Source organism: Perca fluviatilis, chromosome 22 (genome assembly GCF_010015445.1).
Source record: "Perca fluviatilis chromosome 22, GENO_Pfluv_1.0, whole genome shotgun sequence".
In the NCBI taxonomy this organism is placed as follows: Eukaryota; Metazoa; Chordata; class Actinopteri; order Perciformes; family Percidae; genus Perca; species Perca fluviatilis.
This window is the reverse complement of record NC_053133.1, coordinates 21,156,445-21,178,554: the sequence shown is the minus strand read 5'-3', so window position 1 is coordinate 21,178,554 and position 22,110 is coordinate 21,156,445. Positions and strand designations below refer to the sequence as shown.

The 22,110-nt window shown below is 39.4% G+C and overlaps 1 protein-coding gene across 7 annotated transcripts in view; it reads right to left on the bottom strand.

The window, feature by feature from the left end:
• The window catches only part of LOC120552159 (RNA-binding Raly-like protein), a 101,938-nt gene that overhangs the window by 5,254 nt on the left and 74,574 nt on the right, over window positions 1-22,110 (bottom strand). For 5 of the 7 annotated variants that reach the window (XM_039789941.1, XM_039789942.1, XM_039789944.1 and 2 more), the window contains 4 exons: window positions 9,202-9,277; window positions 8,106-8,153; window positions 6,293-6,462; window positions 1,843-1,959 (listed from right to left, as the gene is read on the bottom strand). In XM_039789941.1, the coding sequence (XP_039645875.1) occupies window positions 1,843-1,959; window positions 6,293-6,462; window positions 8,106-8,153; window positions 9,202-9,277 (411 nt within the window). The remainder of the gene's footprint in view (window positions 1-1,842; window positions 1,960-6,292; window positions 6,463-8,105; window positions 8,154-9,201; window positions 9,278-22,110) is intronic. The other 2 variants (XM_039789938.1, XM_039789940.1) reach the window with 1 other exon arrangement.

Here is a 22,110-nt window from a genome sequence, read left to right as displayed (position 1 = left end):
GTGCCCCCACTAGCGATCCCTAGAGGCTGTGCTGCTCCATACCCTCAGCTGAACAGAAGTGGTTCGACCTCAACAGACACTCTTATTTTAACCAATGCAGATGTCTACACCAGCTGCTGAATTCTTGAATTTCACACAAGCTATACGAGCACAACTGCAATCAAAAGCATAGCATTAGGTTTCCACTTAACCCATACATGATTGATTAAAGTGTAGACATGGATGAAGGACTGCAGTTGCTACTGCTCCTTTTGCTGTATAGACAAGGTGTTAGTGCTCAATACTAAGAAATGCCCAAATTCTTGGAATTCCACTAAAATGCTACAATTTTGGGGGATAAAAGTGCACTTAGAAAAACTATTAGCTAGGTGTGTTCCGACAAAAAGAGAAGAACATTTTCATGTCGTGTCATTCATATTAATTTGACAGTTTGTATTTATTTGCTCTAAACAGCCAAGTTACCTGTAACTGCATGTTAGCTGTAAGCAACTAACACAACAACCGTGTCTGTGGAAAGGTTTCTGTGTTTGATCAGAACTCTCTTTTTATTCATCTGTACGTTTATGACCTTTTTTGCTAACACTTTACTTGAAGGCATCTACATAAGAGTGACATGACACTGTCATGAACACATGAACCCTAATCCTAACCCTAACTTGTCATGCCAAAAACCGAATGACACTGACTAAAAGAAGCGTTAGGTCATAAACGTTTTTGACTTGATTATAATGTTTATGACAGCGTTCATGACAGTGTCACGTGACTCTTATGTAGATACCTTCAAGTAAAGTGTAAACCCTGTTTTTATTTTGCACGGATGTGTCTTTGTGTGAATTTGCGCCAATTTAGCATGGCAACAGGCAACCTCTTCTCTTTCCATTGACTTTGTATTCAATCGCCTAAATTTTTTTTATTAATACCCATAATAAATTACACCATTATCATGGCATTTTTGTTCTTTAGTTAAAAACAAAACAACAGGGAGTTAAAGGCTAAATTTGATTAAATGCATAAAAAGGAAATGAAAGTTATTGCTGTGGGCAAAATATACCACATAAAGTTGCAAGAATGCATAATGTATTTTCCTAAGGAAATCATCAATCATCTTTTCAGCTTAAGCTTATATAGATAAACACATGAAATCTATGGTTCAATGCTTTTGTCTATCCTGGTCACAGCAAATTCCAAGCTCCCCTGTTTTTACTGAGCCAAAGCAAGAAGACCACATTTCCTCCCTGCACTGGCTACCCGGTGTTTTTCTAATTGATTACAAAATCACAGCCCCAAGTGATATTCAAATACAGATGGGAGAAATCAAATATGTCAAGCAATAAAGATTTTGCGCAATTAAAAAGACATTTGTATGGTAGATGACCATGGCAACTGGCCCTTTTAGCAATTTATGGCCTTTTAAACATTTTTGCATGCCTCTAGCTGCTCGATACAAACAACCTTTCCTTCTAACCAGAAAACTTTGGATTTGTCATCGTTTGTTCTAGTTAGGTTTTATTCTCACTTGGAATCACAGACAAAAGAGAATAACGCATTGCAAACATGCCTGGTGTTTTTCTAAACCATTGCATTAAGTCTAAATGACCGTCACAGTGAGCTAGATTCTGGCTGTCCTTCAGTGTAGGGCATCTTTAAAGACCTCCCATATAAACTGAGCCAGCGTGGTGTTGACACCTGTCTGCTGTTATGACAGAGAGCTCTACTGCTCTTATCTCGCACAATGTCATGAAGACTTATGGCCAGCGTTTGCTCTTAATTTCCCTCCCTCTGTGGTTGGTGTCCTTTCCCTTTCTCTCCCGGCTAGCTCTGATTCGTCTGTCTGCTTCTTACCTGACTCGGCTCTCTGCTGCTTCTCGATCTTCTCCAGGCGTCCCAGCAAAGAGTCGATCTTCAACTTGATCTGAGTGAGCTCCCGTTTAATAGTCTGAAGCTGGTCCGTCTTCACTGCTGAGGGACAGAAACAGATCTATAGTTACTTTAAGTTGAGTTTGTCCTGATTTTCTGTGTGCACTCATTTTAATAAAGCTGCTTCATAAAGTTTTATCTCAGACGGCATGCTGTCATCTGTTAATGCTCTTAGTTTTGGATATCATGTCATCACTCTGAATCACACGTTCCTCCTCAGGGAAGAACATCTCCATCTGGCCGACTGTAAAGTTTCCCTGCTGAAAATGTGGACTTGCTGCTTTCAATTTGAAGATTAGTGTACAGCTTACGCCCACCATGCTGTGCAGTGTTGCTCAAGTTATTCTTAATAATGCCAACATCTGAACAAACTGTATGCTACCTTTCAGTTGGCATTAGGTGATTACATAAAACGTGGAGATTGTTTACACTATAGGATATAACCTGCTTGGTTAGTGCATATTGTATTCATCAGGTGAAAGTGTTGCATCTTAAAGTTATAATCCTTACGATTTTCATGGAAATTATGGCACCATTGAATTTATTTACAGTCTGTTATTACTTCTCTATATATAGTCGTTTTCATTGTCAGGAGTCATGAAGTCATTATCATTTACTTTTGCCTTGCTAAAGGTTATTTTGCGGTCTGTTAATCCAGGATATTTAAAGAAAGACTGAAATCTCACTTTGATGCTCGACACTTGCGTACAGGACACTAAACTAGATTACAAAACACACGTATCACATGTTTCACTTGCATTTTTTTTAATTTCATACACACATTCCAACTACGCCTGATCATTGCCTCATCATTGCCGCATGAGAAACAGGGGGCAGAATCACCCTCCCACAGCTTCTGTTTACTGCCTCATGAATAATTTGCTGAATAATAATCTTCTTTCTGCTTTGTCTTACACTCAGTGCACAATCTACAATAGATATATGAACTTTTGGTAAATGAATAACTGTATCATGCCAAAGTTTATATGCTAATAATAAAAGAAAATTATCTGAAGGATGTTACTATTAATTCAATCTGGCCTGTCTCACGGTTACTAGAACACGTGTGTAGTCCTTAGCAGCTTGAACTGAGCAGATTAAATTTAGACCATAAAAATAATAAGATAATCTTATTCCTTAACCCTCGGCAGCTGAAACGTGTCATCCTTTGAGAGGAAGGGAAAAACAGACACCAGAAGTTGAGAAGAAATCATAAAATTCTCTTTGACACCTTTCAGATTGTGTCAGGGCTGTAAAGAGGATGGATGAGCGCTCGGTAAACAAACCCACAAGTTCCTGTAAAGCTGCAGCCGGATAATCAGAGGCGGGAGACATGCACAGACTCAAACATTACCTGTCTGCTATCATGTCTGCATGCAGCTCTTTAAGTTAGTTTCTTTGATGTATATTTACACCCACAACACATCACAATGCAGATTCCCTCCTATGTATGTGCACCATTATACATGTATGAGCTAAACCAATGCATAAAACATGAACATCTACGGTTAGAGAAGATGTCAGCGTTTGATAGAATTTTCTGACATATTAGCTTGCTGTAAACTAGCTTCCCTGAAAGGACATTTTAATCTTTCACAAGAATTCATGCTGAAACACAACACTGCCCAGGTAAGATCCAATGCATACTGTATAGTATTTGTCAAAATGTTACTTCTTTCAGATGGAGCAGGATGATTAATGTGTGCATGAGAAAGAGAGAGAAAAGGAGTATATAATGCCACACTGAAGGCAATACACAGGTTATGTGTGTTTTGGAAATCACAAGAATGAATCTCATTCTGTTATGTTAAGCAGCCATCAACCCTAAAGCTATAGAGAAGCAGAACATCAACCTTTCTAGGGGAGCAAAAAAGGAGAAAATAGTGAATATACAATGATATCTTGATGGTAGGACACACTAAAGTGTCTCTATCTCCTTCTCAGTATCACCGGCTTCCATGTGGACACACCAACATCCATGAATGCACACACATGCACACTTTCTCCCTTATTCCAATGTTATCAGAGCTCGCTTTGGGCAGCTTACTTGATGATAAGAAAGTGTGGAACAGTTTTTAATTTATCGCTGCCTCCAGGTTTTTTTCCCCCTTTTGTGCTATCAGTCACATAAGCTGCAGAGAGACATACACATCCTAATCAAACATCATTTCATCAACACAGCACCTTTAAATAGCTTGTGTTAAAGAAAAGGAAGACAAAAACGCCATCGTGATTTAATAAGCATTACTAGATAAGGGTATGGGTACTGGATCTAATTTTAGGAACTCAAGATGAGCTGACATTTTTTTTATATTGGGAATAGTGAGAAACTGTAGTCTTCGATGATAATCACAGAGGACAAAGAGTTTTGGGGCTGGTGATGATATAATTCAGACAGATGAACATTAGGATGATTCTAGGAGCTTGAGTTTAAAAGACATGATAGAAGAAAACCTGATTTAGATCTTTATTACTTTTTCATGCACTGATGTACTGTACCTACTAAACAAAATGCAAAATTTAAGTCTGAGTACGAGCAAGTAGGGGGGTTTGTTACATTATTTAGGATGACATACTGGTGAATTTTTATTTATTTAACTTTGACAAACTATGAATCGTCTGAGAGGACAAGGACGCCTCATCATTCTATCCAGTAAACCATTTTGAGATCTTAACCTCACTGTGGAAAAACTTGCTTATTTTGTCACAGGAGTTCATACAAAACCAACCAAAAAGTGGGAAGAAACCTTACATGTTCACCACTTCTGTGCCTCTGTAAATACATGTATTTAGTTTGGTGTATACAATGTCAGAAAATTGTAAGGAAAAAAAATGGTGATGCTTTAAAATTTCTCTAATAGCCTGATTAATTGTCCTGAACCCAATCACATTCAGGTTAGTATTGTAGAAAAGTGAGAAAAACAGAAACGGTTCATATTTGAGCATCTGAAACCAGTGGCTTTTAATAAACAATTAAATTATAAAAAATATTATTCTATTTAGTTTCTGTTGATCAGCTAATTGATAATTTGATTAATCACTGCATCTCCAGTTCAGTATCACTTAAGAACAATTCTGACTTTTTGATAGTGAACTCCAAAAAGTTGCCTTTCAGAGGGGAAGATAATCCAATTTAAAAAAGAAAAATACTACAGAACAATAAAACTATCATATTTTGTCATTTGGGGGCTTGTAAAAAAAAGGGCGCTTTTATTAAAAAGCTCCTTTTTGGGAGTTGAGTTGACAGTTGAGTAAAAGAAAGAAAACACACACTGAACACTACACACTACATTCAACATGAAGGTCTTAGAAAATACATACAATACGATACATATTTAATACGATTGTGTCCCATTGTCAATGCCACCTGCGACTTTACAAAATAGAGCACTGCTTAAAGATGAATCCATCATTCAGTCTTTCTTTAATAGACAAAATAAGCCAAATCCTGTCTTCATAAACTGACGATCAACATTGTGCGTCAAAGAAAGTTTAATGTGGAAAACACAAATCTATCCATCCTCGTGATACCTGCATTTCTCTTTTTTCCCCCCTCGAGTTAATTATCACTTGTTCAGCCCAAGTTGTTTTTAATACTGCCCACACTAACCCACCCTGCAGTTTGGACAAGCTAACATTGTTTTGCTGTGACTTTTCACAGTACCGGATGGGGCAAATTAGTCTCCCAAACACTGCTTAGACAGAGGAGAGAATTCAATGACTCTGTCCAAAAAGAGGATTGGAGATGGGCTCCCCCCCCCCCTTCTCTATAATACCAACTGCAACTGGGTCCTCCTCACAGACCTTACCAAGCTGCTCGTGCTGATAACACAGGCCTAGACAGACAACAATGGGATAAACACTGTAGCCAATTACACAGGCTACAGATAGAGACTAATGTTTAGGAAAACACAGCTGACCGCAGCTCCACAGAGATGGCCCCAATCTCACATTAATTACATTTAGGACATTTTAATGAATCACCAGTTAATCAGAAGAGCGAATGAGATCCAGATAGATCCTGGGTGACAGGAGTAGCACTGTTTGCTAAATGGGTGCTGCTCGCAAAGCTCGGATTATATTTATGTTTGCGCTTTAGTGTTTTGCTCTACATTGCAGTGTGGCTTGTTCTGAGCTGCTGGAGTGAATTAAATATTTTTTTTTACAGTGGCGTAAGTAGCACAGCTGAATCATGCCACTGCTTTCTCCCTACTCAGAGCCGTGGTTTTGAGATTTGCATTAAGCCCTGAAAAGGACAGAATGCCGCTAGCGTAATTAGGCAGTGTCCTTTTGAAAAATAAAAATGAAATAAAAGGAGCATCTGAGTAGCAAAGTGTAAACACAAGATAAGTAAAAAGCACCTTATTGTACGTACGTTTGAGCCCGGATGAGGGAGGTCTGGAGGATGAAGAGGAGGAAGAGGAGGATGTTTTGATAGGGAAGGAGGTCTTCCCGCGGCGGGAGGAGGGCGCGAGCACCCTGGAGCGTTTGACGGGGATCACAGCTCTTGGTGGGGGGGGCACTCTGCCATGGTAGTCAAAAAGCCTCAAGGAAAGAAAAAAAAACTATATTACACTTCGTACACTTTTTCTATAAGTCACTGTCTTTTTATAAGAGGCCCTAAAGCATTCAGAAAGTAACCATCTACTAGAGTTGAATATTTTTTTCCATTTATTTCTCCATCACCTCTTTCTAAAGCCTATTATCTGTTCCCAGTATTGTATTTCAAGATAGATTTTCCGTGGATTTCTCTTGGGTTCTTTCCCTCAAACGGCACACATAAAACAAAAGACAAACATTACAGTATGAAATCTATCACCATCCCTCTTTCTGTACGACTACAGGCCATTACGTGCATGCAAATAATCTCTTCACATCTTTTGAATGTGAAGAGGATGAAAAGAAGAGGGTGCTAAATGTCAAATGAAGGTGTCAGCTTTGACTGTTCTCGGTGACAGCAGATATCTGTCACTGCTCTCAACAAGTTTGACATTCAGAAAATGTCTCCACAGATAAGCAGTCAGATCACTGATAGATAAATGAGAGAGAAAACAAGACTGCTCCTTCATCAGCGTTTGTGTTTGAGTTGCATGCTTCATCTGTATTTTGACAAGTTGACTATTTAAAAAGGACCTCTGTGGGATAGTTATTGACTTACATCTGACATGGGAGACTTTTAATGAGGGGTTGGGGAGTCAAAAATCTATTGATCATTAGCTAAACCCTCTTCCTTGAACAGTCCCATCATAGCTTTGCAACCATAACTAGGCATGCCAGGTCTGTAAGGCTTTGGATTTCTCTGTGTTACATAGAGTATTTTTTCTAGCCTTTCCGAAACTTAAAACACTAGAGAAACAAATGTGTTTCTGCCTTAACTTAACCTGCAATAGTTAGTATGTATGGCTAACTAGCTCACTACTGAAGTAACTGAGGAGTAGTAACTGTTACTTCCATAGCCGTGGAGCACATCACTAACTAACTACATTTGTTTGTGAGGTAACAAGCTACGAAAAAAAGGAAAAATTAATTTAAAAAAAAACATTCACAACTAGCACATCCACTGTATTTTCCAACTGTGTGGAAGCTGGTCCTGGAAGCTATCAGAGTTTAGCGTAAAGTTATCAGCTCTGTCATAAGGTTGCCCGAGATAGCATTACGTTTGCCAAATACATAAGTTAATTTTCTCTTGTAACATCAAAAGTAAAAACTATTTGAAGAAATTAACAAAAATTCTAAATAAAAGCACAAAGTATATAAGTTAAGCAGCCAAACTTATGTTAGCACAAAATGAAAGTTTAACCTTACAATGCTGTTTCTTAATGTCTACGTCTTCAACATGGATCACCAACTGGTGAGGATGCTAACATTTGGCCTGGGGCAAGTGAGTTTTCGCACAAAAATATTTATATAGCTATTAAGTGCATATTTACAGTAAGACCCCTTTTTTAAGAGTGTTGAAGTCAGCTGGAAATCTTCAAAAAGCAACCGAATCTGTTAGCAAGCTAACGTTAGCTTAATTAGCTAGCTATAACTTATAAAATGTGCTAGCAAAAGTCAGTTGTCAGCAGTCAGTTGTTTCCTTGTTCAATCTCAAATTTGATAATAATAATAATAATAATAATAATAATAATAATAATAATAATAATAATAATAATAATAATAATAATAATAATGTGAATGATACATACCTGGTGTAAAAATCATCCCTGTAGTACTCGTAATCAAATTCATAACCGCTATGAAAGAGACAAACAGAGAGATAGAAGGTAAGGAGGGCGCAGAGAGACAGGGAAGAAGAAAGAGATGGGTTTTATTAAGACCAGACATTTTGGATCTGTCAAAAATAAGCAAATCAAACTCAAGTTGTTTTGACTGGAACGGACACGCTGTAGTTAAGGCCCTAAAGCTCACTGCCTAAGCCACGCTGGCATGCAAAGACCAGAGATCAACAAGGAAAAAAATTAAAGTTTCAGAGGGAAAATACAGTCGAAGAACTTTTTTTTTTTTCTTAGACCCTTGAGAGGAAAATCAATGTTAAGTACACGCTAGGGATGGCAACTAATTTATAATTCAGGGAGAGAAATAAAATAAAGAGATGAGGAGCAAAGAAGGAGCTGTTTTGAAATTCTCAGAGGAATTTTAATTAGTATTAATGTATTACTATTTTAATTTAGAGTGGTGTTTTGGTTTTCGCCTCTCTGGTTCCTGTTCCATAATTACCATATTACATCCTGTCTGTTTTCATGGACAGCTATACAATGCAAATGAGGGTTTATAATAACACAATGCACAAACTACAAAATACATTTGTAAAATAAGACGTGCCATGCACATCCACAATTCAGAAATAAATAAATTGGTGGGAATATAGACTTTGCGAATGGACAAACTATCATAGAACATAAAAAAGTGTCCCAGTGAATAGAAAAAAAAACATGTCTGTCCCTCTGTCACATTAAATTGCAGTAAACAAGCACTGCTTTGATCGGTTCGTGACCAGAGATGTGTACGGGCAGAAATTCAGGGTCACGCTTAATGAAGCTTATATAACAGCATCTCCTTTGAGCTTTACAGGCCGGTGCCAAACAAACTCCAATCAAGGCTAAGAAATGTTGCATTAAAAACTCAATTAGAAATTCAAGGTTCAAAAGAATAAGAAAAAAGAGATCATAATATGAATCCTCGCATGCAAAATATTGCTCCACATTTACATCAGCGGGAGGTGCAGCAGGATGTGAAAGCTTTGCATGTGAAGAAGTATGTTACAGGGAGAGCAAATCTTACCTATAAACAGCTGAGAGCGGCCGTTTGGAGCCGGCTTTGGGCCTGTATGGCTTGGGTTCGCCTGCCATGTTTATGTCTGCAAAAACACAAACACAGACAAATCTCTTGTCATTCTTGCATTACAGTGAACTATACATATTTCATGCATAAATAAAAAAATTTACTGGTAACATTTCATCATCAATCTGTTAACACCCCCCTCCCAAAAAAAAGAAGAAGAAACAAACAAAACAAAAAAATGTGCAATTTAAATTCATAAATACATTCCATATACGCTGATGAAGGCCATGAGGTGCGGCTGAAAGCCTCAGTAAAAATCTGGTCAAGAATGAGCCTTCAAGTTTAATATGTTCTGAACACATGTATAAGCAGTAAGTAAATGTTTTATTACGCACTGTGAGAATTTATTAATGTCTTTAATCACATAATTAAATTAGTGCAGTCAAACGATTAAAATAATAAATCGCATTAATGTCATAGTTAACTCGCAATTAATCACATATTTTTATCTATTCTAAATGTCCCTTGATTTCTTTTTGTCCCATTATTTTTTCTCATTTTAATGCTCTTAACATGGAAAAGTGGATCGGCTTGCTTCGTGCTTTTGTCGCCTGGCTTTGAAGAGGGGGCAGAGAATTCGCATCAGCTGTGTGCTTGGCCATCAAGTGGTATTTCAGACTGGACGTGCTGCGATGATAGTTCAGTTCACAACGACAAAACACACAGATCACTTTGGTCTTGTCAATGGAACCATTTGGCAACTTTTAAAAAGTAAACTTGCCATTCAGAATCTTATTGGCATCCATTTCGGCGTCTCTCACTCGCCATCCACTCAAAACGTAACGTTAGCCTACTACTCTTTGGCCGGCTCGCAAGCCCAAACAAGTGTGTGCGGCGTGCCTGTTGTTTTGTTTCCGGTCTAGCTAGATCCGGTGTGGTGTTATAGTTTTTCTAACGTTACTAGTTGTTGCAACAGCTTGTGAAAAACAACTACAAAGTTTGCTAGGCCAAAAACAAACGTTAATCTCGCGATAAAAAAAAAATTGACGCCGTTAAAATGGGTTTGCGTTAACGCCGTTAATAATGCGTTTAACTGACAGCACTGAATTAAATACAATAACAGCTCTGGTGTAATATATAAAGTATAACAGATGATTCATAGGAAAAGTGTCGACATATACTTTGTTACTATATGTATATGAATTCATGAATAGTCTTTACTGGACATGCCCCTAGAGTATTAGTGGCATTATAGGATTTCAAATTTTAATTCCTATCAACACCAATGTGTCCTACGCTGCAGTGCAACCTAATTTAAAAGCAGTAAATAAAAATGTCAATAAAAAATAAAACAACGCCCTTTTTTCAAACAGAGCGACGGCTCATGATGGTAGTGATGGTACTGCATTATAGCTCACAGCAGTGCCGGAGCACAAGGGAACACAAAAGTAATAAAAGTACTACTTAATAATAAAAGAGAGTAAAATATCAGTTCAAGCTCTCCGGAAGCTCTGTGCTATTTCTATTGTAAAACTGAACTAAACTTTTCATGAGACATTTAAATAAGCACAAAGCTACAGTACTGTAGGACACATTCATGTAGAGGTGCACCGTGAGAGACAATTTGACCTTGCCACCATGTACTGGAAAGATTACATAATGAAATTCTTGTTGCAAGGCAAGAGAGAATCCTTGAACACATAAAAACAATTAAAAAGAACAACCATACTAAAGAAAACTCCCCATCAAAAGCTGGATGTTTGGGGAGCTTTGATTTATAGCTGGCTGTTTGTTCTTTGTTTCCATCAGGTGACCAGGAATTTTTTCAATTGCTATCTGTGCATTACCAAGGGTGTTGCAAGGTCCTTTTGTTTTGGTAACAGTCTGGCTACCGGGAGAGGAGCCAGTGGATCATAACAAGACCTCGGTTCAAGTAAAACACTCAAAAGGCGAGAAAAAGATTCCAGAAACTTTATGGATGTGGACATGAGGATATATCCATGAAGTCAAGTAGAGAATGGTGCAGGAGAAGAACACATGTAACTGAGCTTTACAATTCAAAGAAGCATTCACATCCTTATCAGAGTTCCCGGTGAGCTATACAGTAGGGCTGCACGATTAATGGAATCGCAATCGCGATGTCACGCTGTGCGATTACATAACGGCAAAATATGTGGGATTTAGGTAAACAATAAGGTGTGCTGTGCGCGTCACACTCTAGTCTCTGTGTGCACTGTAGTCTCCAGGTCGTAACAGCCCTAACTTTACCAACAGTATTAACAACAGATGTGACACTGTGTCTTAAGGAACTTGTTTTTACTGTTCTGTTAACTCACTTTACATTGTCTTTGCTATCTTTTTCCTCACACAGCTGCTATGCTAATCCCTCTCCCTCCTTGCTTGACCAATTACACACACACACACACACGCACACCCGCCACGCCCGCACACCCGCACGCCCGCCCACGCCACACACACACACACACACACACACACACACACACACACACACACACACACACACACACACACAGTATCAAGTATTGTAAATCGCAATATGAATTTTTCTCCAAATCGTGCAGCGCTACTATACAAACATTATTATTAGTATTATTTTTTCTATTTAAAGAGTGTTTTGTAAGATGCTAAAATCTGCTGCTGGAATTCTAATTTCCTTGCAGGAGTCATCCCAAAAGGATCGATAAAGAAAAGTCTAAGTCTTCTCAAAAAAGATGAATAAACACAGGGGATTCTGATGAATATGGATCACTTAAAGTGCGAAAAAGCTTCAATACCTTCCGACAAAAGGCAGCAGAACCCAATCATCTGTATGAACCCCATCCATCTATCTATCTATCCATCTATCTATCTATCTATCTATCTATCTATCTATCTATCTATCTATCTATCTATCTATCTATCCATCCATCCATCTATCCATCTAACAAAAAACTTTCTAGGCCGATTCCAATTTCATTTTTTAGAACCACTTTACAGCACACGCAAATATTTATTTTCTATCTTTTCTTTAATAGAACATTTTGCACAGAACATAGAAAATTTTCTGAATAGATAATGGATCACTATAAAATAGAACTACGTAAATTACTCCTGGTGTGGGAAATTCACACACATCTAAAGTGCAATGTTACAACCATTTCCTTCTTTTCACATGTAATATCCAACTAAAAAAATTTGATTTTGGTTTTTGGTGTCGTCCCTACTTTTTCCTTGCAGGTGTTGCATATTGCAAACTTGTTTTCTTCTGCACACATGCTGACATGTTGCAGGTTAATTCACGAGGTTCCCTACATGTGCGAGAATAGCGCGGATACGCACGACACACGGCGGAAAAGTTGAGCGAAAGGAAAAAGAGACTGTGCTGTCGCGTCATTTCAAAAACCGAGAGAATAAACTAATTCAACAGGGTGCCCTTGAGAGACGAAACCCAAACCTAGCCTCGGCTAAGTGCCTCATAGGTACATAAATCACTTAAAAAGGCACTTTCTGACCAATTTTTTATTTTATTTTTTGCATGCAGCTATGTTCTCACTATCATTTTGTCCCTTCCAGCAATAAACATTTGCCTAAATAACTTATGTGTCCGCCCTGCCCCCACCTTCATGTGGAAGTGCCTCAATCCCCGGGAGTGGAACCGCACAGGGGGGTAAATAAGCTTCAGACAAACTCTTGCCTCCTTCTCCCAGTGGCTGCTCTCATGAGAAATTGGATTAAACCCCGGTCTGTTTGTATTACCTACTTAGACAAGCTAAAACACAGACTTTATACACAGAGCTGCATGACCAAATGAGTGTATAAGTGTATATGGGTGTGTTTTTGTGTGTGCATGTTGGGATTGACCGTGATTCTGACTTGGGTGATATTATTATGATTGTGCTCATTAACCTGAAGGTTCACTTAGAGAGGAAGACCAACCCTTTGATTAGCCCACATCAATCCTGCTAAATACAATTGGCATCCAAAACCTCAAGCAATCTAAAATTCCCCTGACCCCAGATCTTCTTTTCTGACCACAGACAGTGTTACTGTATAGTTCATAAATGGTTAATTCATATATGATGGATTTCAGTCTCCAAAAAAGTGGAAAGCCCTGTCTTAATGCAGGCACTGCTTTAGATAACAGATGCTCCTACAATAATTCAAATCAGTTTGGACTTCAATCATGACTGCACCTTAAGACTATGTATTACTAATTAAGCAGTCATTTACTTTTTCCAATAATTGTTTCATAATTGAAAAATGCCCAACACAAGTCCCTAACCAAATATGTGACCAAAATCCCAAAGATATTCAATTTTCAAAACATAGAAAAGCAGCAAATCATCATGCTATAATAATCATTTTTGCTAGACAAAGAAATAAAAACTGTGATACGTTTTTTTTGACATCAATTACAAAGATAAAATGACTTAAACAATGAATCCATCCACACTGTTGGTATTTATTGTTTCAGCAGAAGAACTTAACTCAAATATGTTATTCTCAGACAAAAGCATACAGAAACACTTTTAATTGGCTGGTTTGCAAAAACCAAAAGGCATAGTTGCACATAATAATGGCTACCAGCAGCTTTGGTACAAAAGCACCCCATCGTCCTTGTTTGCACACTACTTTAGATGTGATTCTAAGAGCAGGGTTGGCATGTTTACATACATACCTTACTTCTGTTAGTGGGAAAAGAACCTACGAGGAGCTGTTAAAAGATTATCTCTGATGCAGCTTTTAGCAGAATGCTTTGTATCAGTGCAGCACTAAGGACTAAGATTGGTATGAATGAGATGTACCCTGGGTCATGGACCAAATCTGTGTGCTCTACTCTCCTGTTTCCCATTGGTTTGTCTGCTTGCTCAATCGGCAGCTCGGTCAGACAGGGATGGGGCGGAGCTGTCTGTGGTGCTGAACGAAGGGGTTTTTAAGGTCTGTTGCACTGCTCTGACTGGGCAGCGAATAAAACAAAAGGGCTCGACCTTGCAGCTGCGTGAACATGCACATGATGCAATTTGAATTTTGCAGCCGTGAAATTATTCATAGATGTGTTTGAGCTCAACTCCAAGTTTGACTTTTCTATCTCTGAGAGAGGGAGGGTGTCTGTCTGCCTATAGATACTGAAACAAACAACACAGAATAAATATTTAAGGCAACACTGTTATTGGCTGAGGAATGTGGAGAGAAAAGGTTCTGGAGGTAAATCGCAGTGAATAGACCAAGGCACAGAGCGTAAGTAATCACTGAAGACAGACCGGTGTTCCTCTGTCAAGAAAACAAGGATCCGTGACTCCCCGAAGCAACATGCCCATGTGTTTTATTGGTCTCATTTGTTGCCTTACGTCTCTGTCTCCCTCAGACTACTCTTGCTCATGCTTCCTGTTCTGCTCCCGGCCTCACCCGATTCTTCAGCATCTCTTTCTCTGTCTTCATTCCTCTCACTTTCCTCACCTGCCCTTTGCCCAAAACAAGACCGCATCTAACCTCACCTCACCCTCACGTTTCATACTTCTTCCTGTTGCTCTGTGTGCACGGAGGAAGCTCATCATGAGACATTTCAGTGCCGAGCATCACCTGTGGGGCTTTTTCTTTTCGACACCTCCGGCCAACGAAAGCTTTGCAAGTCTTATTTCTCCCCTCATTTCATTAGCGAGGGATGAATAACAGCCGAGCAACAGAAGTCAAGGCTTTGAATAAATCAGGGCTATAAACTCAGCCATATGGCAACATATTGCAGGGGAATCACTGGGATGCAAAAGCACTCCTGTGAAAATCAACAGGACCCAAAAACATAAGGAGCGGGTGAGTCTTTGTGAGAATGCAGGGAACAGGAGGACACCTTATATTCCTGGAAGGAATATGAATGAAATACTGGAGCAGCCACAAAACCTGCTGCTCCTGCTGAAGCCACAGCAAATCAGACCACAATCTTTCCGTTTCTACGGTCTACCTTTTCTCTTCCTCTCACAAACTGAGGGCGGAAAACCAGCTAATAGCCCGAGGCTTCAAGCTGTAGTAAGCCAACAATCACAGGTAGCAGGGGTGACCACAAGGTCAGAGGAGAGGAGAGACGGATAGATTGTATATCAGCCATAGAACCTCTTTGTATTAGTGGGGAGAGAGTGATGGAAGAAGGACAAAAGGGAAGATTCCTGAAAATCAATTTCTTCGGAAAGACACGGTTCTCATCAGCTATAACTCTGTGCTATTGGAATAATGACAATTCAATCACTCGGCTTTCAATAGCTCATTTTGCACAGGCTTTTCTTTAAAATGTGTGGTGATAAAGATTGTTGTCTAAATATATGGCAAGCTACGTCCATCAATGTAGTCAGTCATCATCAAGATAAAACATTCAAACTGCATTGCTCATTAATAAATACAGGCTCAATACCATTTGCATGTAGGGCAGAAATTTGGTGCAAGCTCCTTAGACCAAAGCTACACCAAATTACACCAACTGTAGGGCTGAAAACGCACCAAAATTTGCAAATCATTTGCACGCCAAATCCCATTACTGTTACAGAAAACCCAGCAAGGAAAATCCAGGTGTATTTTGTTGGTTTCTGCTTGGACACCTGCTGTGGTGCAGCACACAAGCTATAATTGACAAAACAAAATAATGTGAGTCCATCATCACCTTAAATATGTCTGGGGCCTCATACAGAGACTGAAAAGAAACCGGTCTGGATTCATCCTTTTGCTTTAGGACAAACATGCCATTTACTAGCAGTTTTGGAGTTGTCTGAACAAGAGATTATATGTTCGAGCGCTGCTTGTACAGAAACAGACGGAATTATTGGCTAAGGGGACAAAACCAGGTCATCGCATCTTGCCCGAAAAGAGGCAAAAATTAGCGTGTCCACCAGGGTGTCAAGTTTCTATCACTGCCGATCAGGGCTGGAGACCATACATCCCCTTTACTACTGCAGAGTCATTTCTCAAGACAAAAGCCATATGTTACTCAGTGTTAGTGGGTGTTTTGTCCAGTGGTAAAGGAGCTTAAGTGAGACTTTGACCTTTTGGTGGACGTAAATGAAAAGTCAGGAGATAACCAAAGTCAGTCGGATTTATCCTCTGGAGATCACAAATGTTTCCAATGCAAAATGATCCAATAAATTGTTGAGAGATGCTGTAAATTCTAATACAATATGTAGCTTACATTCATTTTGTATTATTAGCTTAAAATTGGTAACAAGGACACCATGTTTTGGGCCCAATTGCTGCATCGAAGTGTTCTGAATTCACTAGCACCTCTGACTGGCTTCTTCCCTGTAGCAGTGGCCAAGCCAACAGTGGCTAAAGCTCATGGGTACTGAAGTATTTAGAGCCATGATAAACTATTGCAACAAAACGTGATATCTCAGAAACAAAATATGAAATAATTACTATATATAAAACTGATGGCCATGAAACAAACCAATAGTATCATTAGATTATCCAGAAGCCCCATGTGTTCCTATGTTCAGAAGCATTAGCCATGCAGCTATGTCAAAGGGATGAAACCTGTGATATTAAATTTATAGGACAGTCTTGCTAACCTTAAACACCCTGTCGCCATCAAGGTACAAAAGTCTTTTTTTCCTCCTGATTACCTAAAAAGCTTCGGTGTCGCCTATAAGTCATATCGCAGACGTGCAGCACAGCGACCAGGTGATTGACTGCAATGAACTCCCTTTCAGGCGTATCAGCAAGGGACTTTCAAGGAATGAGGAATCTGTTCTTTTTCCAAAAACGGGGAAATTCCCCACGGACCAGAGCTGACGGCTCTACAACATAATTTGTCACTTTTTCACTTTGCATGTTCTTTCATTTCATTCTCTTCCCCTCGCAAACGGCAACCGTCTATTTGATGAGATAAACATTAAAGGCAGAGAAAGAGAAAAGGCAGAGCGGCATGCAGAGGGGAGCTGTCGATCATCTCCTCATGGAACAAAAAACTCTGGCGACAATCTCCCCAATGTCTTAATTAATTAAACAAAGTATCTAATCATGCAAATTGCTCCTCGGCAGGACGGACGCAAGCAAATAGACAAGAAGGGAGTGAAGGAGCTGAATCAAGCAGGTGATGGGCGTGCAGAAGGGACAGGTAGGGATGTGGGAAATTCGTCTGAGGTCTTTGTACAATCTCCTCGCTGAATTGTGAAGCCGGACCGATCTGTGAGGAAGGCAGGTGGTTTGAGATTAAGGATTTGCAGCATCACACAGCACTGTCATGACCTGCAGGCGAGGCCCTGGCTGGTGTGGGCATCATAAAAACTCCAGATACGCCTTTCATCTTTGCTTCTCGGATATATTTCTGATAAGGCTATTTGGCAGGTATAGGCTGACAACTTTGATTTCCCTCAAAATCTCAGAGTGAATAACACTCAAATATGCTATTCACAATCCATGCTGAATCAAGACCTCAGATTTCATTCACTTCGCTCTCAGACATTAGCCTTGTTTTTTACTTTTCTGGGGCTGCAGAGCCCTCAATCAAGGTAACAAGGCACTGCGGTCCCTTCAAACTGAAATAGCCATTTACCTTTTTCCCTCTCAACACCTGCAGAAAAAGTGTTTGTTTACAGGCACCTCTTAACAACAGGAGAGCCGCAGCAGGCCAACACTGTGGATGGCTGTTGTCTAATTCCATGGAAAAGGAGTGGCGAGGAGACAGAGGGGCTTTCTGCATATCAAAGGTGCTCTTCTTGGAACCTTTGAAGATTAAACATCAAACGGGGCTATTTAGGTGAGCCGGGAAACAAAGTTCAAGGTGAAGTGAGGTGGCTCTCTACATTTTTCAGTTGTGTAAGTCAAGTGTAGTTTGCACATCAAATTCTTTCGCATTAAGTTGCGGCACAATTTTGAAATGGGCCATTTTATTTAAATGACCTTATGATTTCATACCGTGAGACGATATATCGCTTCACGATCTCTGGTTGTACAGGTGTTAGGCCAGCGTGAGCAATGTTACAAATCGACGAGCAACAATGAACTGCTTTCTTGCTAGTTTTGATTTTCATGTGATTTTGGCATCAACGTGATACGGTACTTTGATTTGTCAGGTGTTTTAATTTGTTGAGTTTGCCAAAAACAGAAGTTCTCGTCTTGTTATTTCATCCATGAAGAAATGTATCTAAGTCAATGTTGTGATATGAAATTACGTTAGGGCTGAAACTAATAGTCCATTTATCAATTAGTCAACACCAACGGAAAATGAATCTGCAGTTATTTTAATAATCTCTTTATCACTTCTGTTAGTTTTCTGAGCGAGAAACGTTTGCTGGTTGCAGCTTCTCAAATATAAGGATTTGATGCTCTACTTTTTCATGCTTGACAGTATATGGAATATATTTTACTTTTGGGCTGTTGGTCAGATTAAACAAGCAATTTAAAGATGTCATATTGTGCCCTGGGTTTTTCCCACTATTATCTGACATTTTATAGCCAAAACGATAAATAGTTTGCTTAATCGTTAGTTGCAGCCATATGTTACATGAACTGTGATGTGAGGATTTTACCCACATCATCCAGCCCCTACTCTAATGTATTAACGGCACAATGACATGAAAAATTACATCATAACTTTCTCATTTTGCCAATCAAAAGTTACACTTAGTAAGGTATCGCAAAAAAGATTTGAAGCCTTTCATTCCTGCCGCCATATAAAATAACTTTCAAGGTCAAACCAGCTTCAGCACACTGGTGCATTTTTGTTGAGCTGCAAATATCCCTTTTCATTTTAACTAAGAAAACAAGACTGGGTCTCAGTAGCTAGATTTAATTATTTGCAGAATCTGAAACAAGCGCGCAATGGATAATACACAGACATTTCACGGTGGATTGCTCTACTAAATGCAGAAAATAGACAAGTTGGCTTCACTGCACAATCATCCTATATCAGCTGTAAACTCCACATCTTATTTTCTTTATTGATTTATCTGTGAAAAGAAATGATTTATTTAAAATGTGTAATCCATAAAAGACTGCAAAAACAAACACCAGTTCCCAAAGGGAGAGTCTTCAAAATAGCTTGTTTTGTCCGACCATGATGCCAGAGATGAGGTTCAATTCACAATTATATAAAACCGAAAAGAGCTGCGGATCCTCTTGAGAAATCGGAACCAGCAAATGTTTTATGTCATTCTTCTCTCCTCAGAAAAGCCAACTGTCTATTTCATGAGATACAAATTAAAAGGCAGGGACGGAGAAAGAATGAGAAAACGGGAAACAGGGAGCTGTCGATCATCTCCTCATGAAATGAGAAACTCTGGCGACAATCTCCCCAATGTCTTCATTAATTGAACAAAGTATCTAATCATGCAAATTGCTCTTCAGCAGGCGAGACGTAAGCAAAGAGACAAGAAAGGAGTGAAGGAGCTGAATCAAGCAGGTGATGGATATGCAGGTAGGGATGTGGGAAATTCGTCTCAGCTTAAGCTTCAGCTTGGTCGTCACAGACTCCTCAGTGAATTGTGAAGCTGCACCTGGTCTGTGAGGAAGGTAGGTGGTCTGAAATGAAGGATTTGCCGCATCTCATACACAGCGCTGTACATCATGACCTGCAGGCGAGGCACTGGCAGGTGTGAGCCTCATAAAACTCCAGATACGCCTTTCATCTTTGCTTCTCTGATACATTTCGGATAAAGGCCACACTGCAGGTATAGAATGCAAGATTTTCCTAAAATCGTAGTGAATTAAACGCAAATATGCCATTCACAGTGGATCCTTACAGACGTTCACAACAGCCTTCCTGCCCAATGCCTCACACTTCCTTCTCAGACAATACATTCAAAAGGTTTAATCTATGAAAGACTACAAAAAAAGAAAGGAAACGCCTCACATATACCAATCACAATTTCTCAAAGCCCAAGGTAAAGTCCTCAAAATAGCTTGTTTTGTCCAACTATCAGTCCAAAACACAGAGAGGATGTTCAATTTACAATAATATAAAACAGACAAAAGCCTCATATTTCACCTTTAAACACAGAACCAGCAAATGTCTGTGTGTTTTACTTGGTCATTATCCAAACTCAAGTCATTGGGGAATTTCTATCATTTGACTAATTGATTAATTCACTAATTGTTTCCAAACTAAAAAATAAGAAACCTGAGAAAATTATCTTTCATTGTGGCTTCATTCGTACATCTATGTAAGGCTTCAACCAATGATTATTTTGTATTCTCATCTGCCCATTATTTACGATTTATTCATTTGGTTCATAAAATGTTGGAAAATATACATAACACCCAAGTTGACAAATTCCAATCGGATGTTTGGTCCAACCAATGTTCCAAAGTCTAATATTCAGGTGAATATCATAAAGAAAAACAAGCAATGGTACCATTTTAGAGGCTGGAAACACTGATTTATTCTTTAAAAAAAAAGAAAAAAATAATAATCCATTATCAAAATAGTGGCTGATTAATTTCATTTCTACTTCTATGTTGTAAGCATTTTCCAAACTCATCCTCTTCAGGTTTAACAACGATAACCAGTGCCTCAAAAATCCCATCCACCTTCCACTCTATAATACAGACCAGAGTTCGCTGAACAGCCATTTTATTATATACACGACTACAACATCTCAGTGAACATCCCATTACAAAACTGGAGCATCTCTCCCTCGGTAAACACTCGAGTGTGACTTTCAGTCTGCTGCCCTGCCTCGGCGCCTCTCTGAGGCTGCACGGACCAAAGTCCGAGGGGATCAGCTCATAATCCCCCGGCCCTTCAGGCACCAGCAGAGCAGATAAAGGCATGGCATCGGTTTGAGATCACATCCCTATGTGTGACCTGTAAAACCCAGCAAGCTGTCTCACGCGAGTCAACAATGATGCACTTCAGAAAGGGGACAATTCGGGTGTCTGAACATGGCATGGTGGGGATGCTTAGCGGTGGGGAGCGAGGCCTCAAAACGTACACCTCGCAGTCAGTCACTGTCACATAAGCATTCAGTGTGTCCTCTGAAAAACAAACAATCACGCTGATGATCAGGATATCGCCATCGACTTTCCTTACTGCTAAAGATGGGTCCTTTTTGAGTCTTTAGCGTTGAACCTACAAGAGAAATCTTTTGAGTTGTTCTGACATGCTCCTTAAGACATCTATATTTAAAAATATTAAAAAAAAAAAAAAAAAAAAAAAAAAAAAAAAAAAAAAAATAATTCCACCGAATTACTCAAACTGAGTACAGTCGCTGTAGTACCGTGCACATTAGATCCAATATTAATACAGGCCATTCACCAAAGCCTGTTGCTCTAAATATTCTGCTTCTTCACGATAAGACAAAGACAAATCTGCCATTTTGCAACATTTGTTCCTCCAAAAGCTTATTGCACAAAGTAAAATGGATGATAAAGTGTCAGTGCTGGTGTTTTCTCCATACATCAACGCTTGTATGCGTGCAGATGTCAGTGTGTATGTGTGTCACTGAATGCTCGTCTTTATGTCACACTGATTGGTGCTTCTCCTGGCAACAGTCCCAAACAGCCTTTGCTCCACTAAACGCAAATGGAGCTGCTGGTGGGAGAGACGAGGACTCTGGGGGGGATGGGGAAGGCGACATCTTGTGACAACTCTGCTCACATTATTTCATCATCGACAATCACTCAAGGCGTCTCATTAGGTCCTTTCTGACAGGTAAAAAAATCACATTTCTAGGACAGAGTGGAGTGTGATGTGGGTGCTTGTTCAGGTCGAGGAAGAAAAAAAACAAGCGTGGAAGCACAGCTGGTGTATTTTTGAAACCGTAGCAACTGCATCTTTGGTGGCAACTAAAGTATCTGTAACGGATTATACTCTGTAATTGCTTGTGATTTATTCAAAAGAAGCAGAGCCCAACAGCTCCACCAACGATGGTGTTGATTTGTATTCCTTTCCAAGGACATGCAAACTGAGATTTGGGGCGAAAGGGAGCT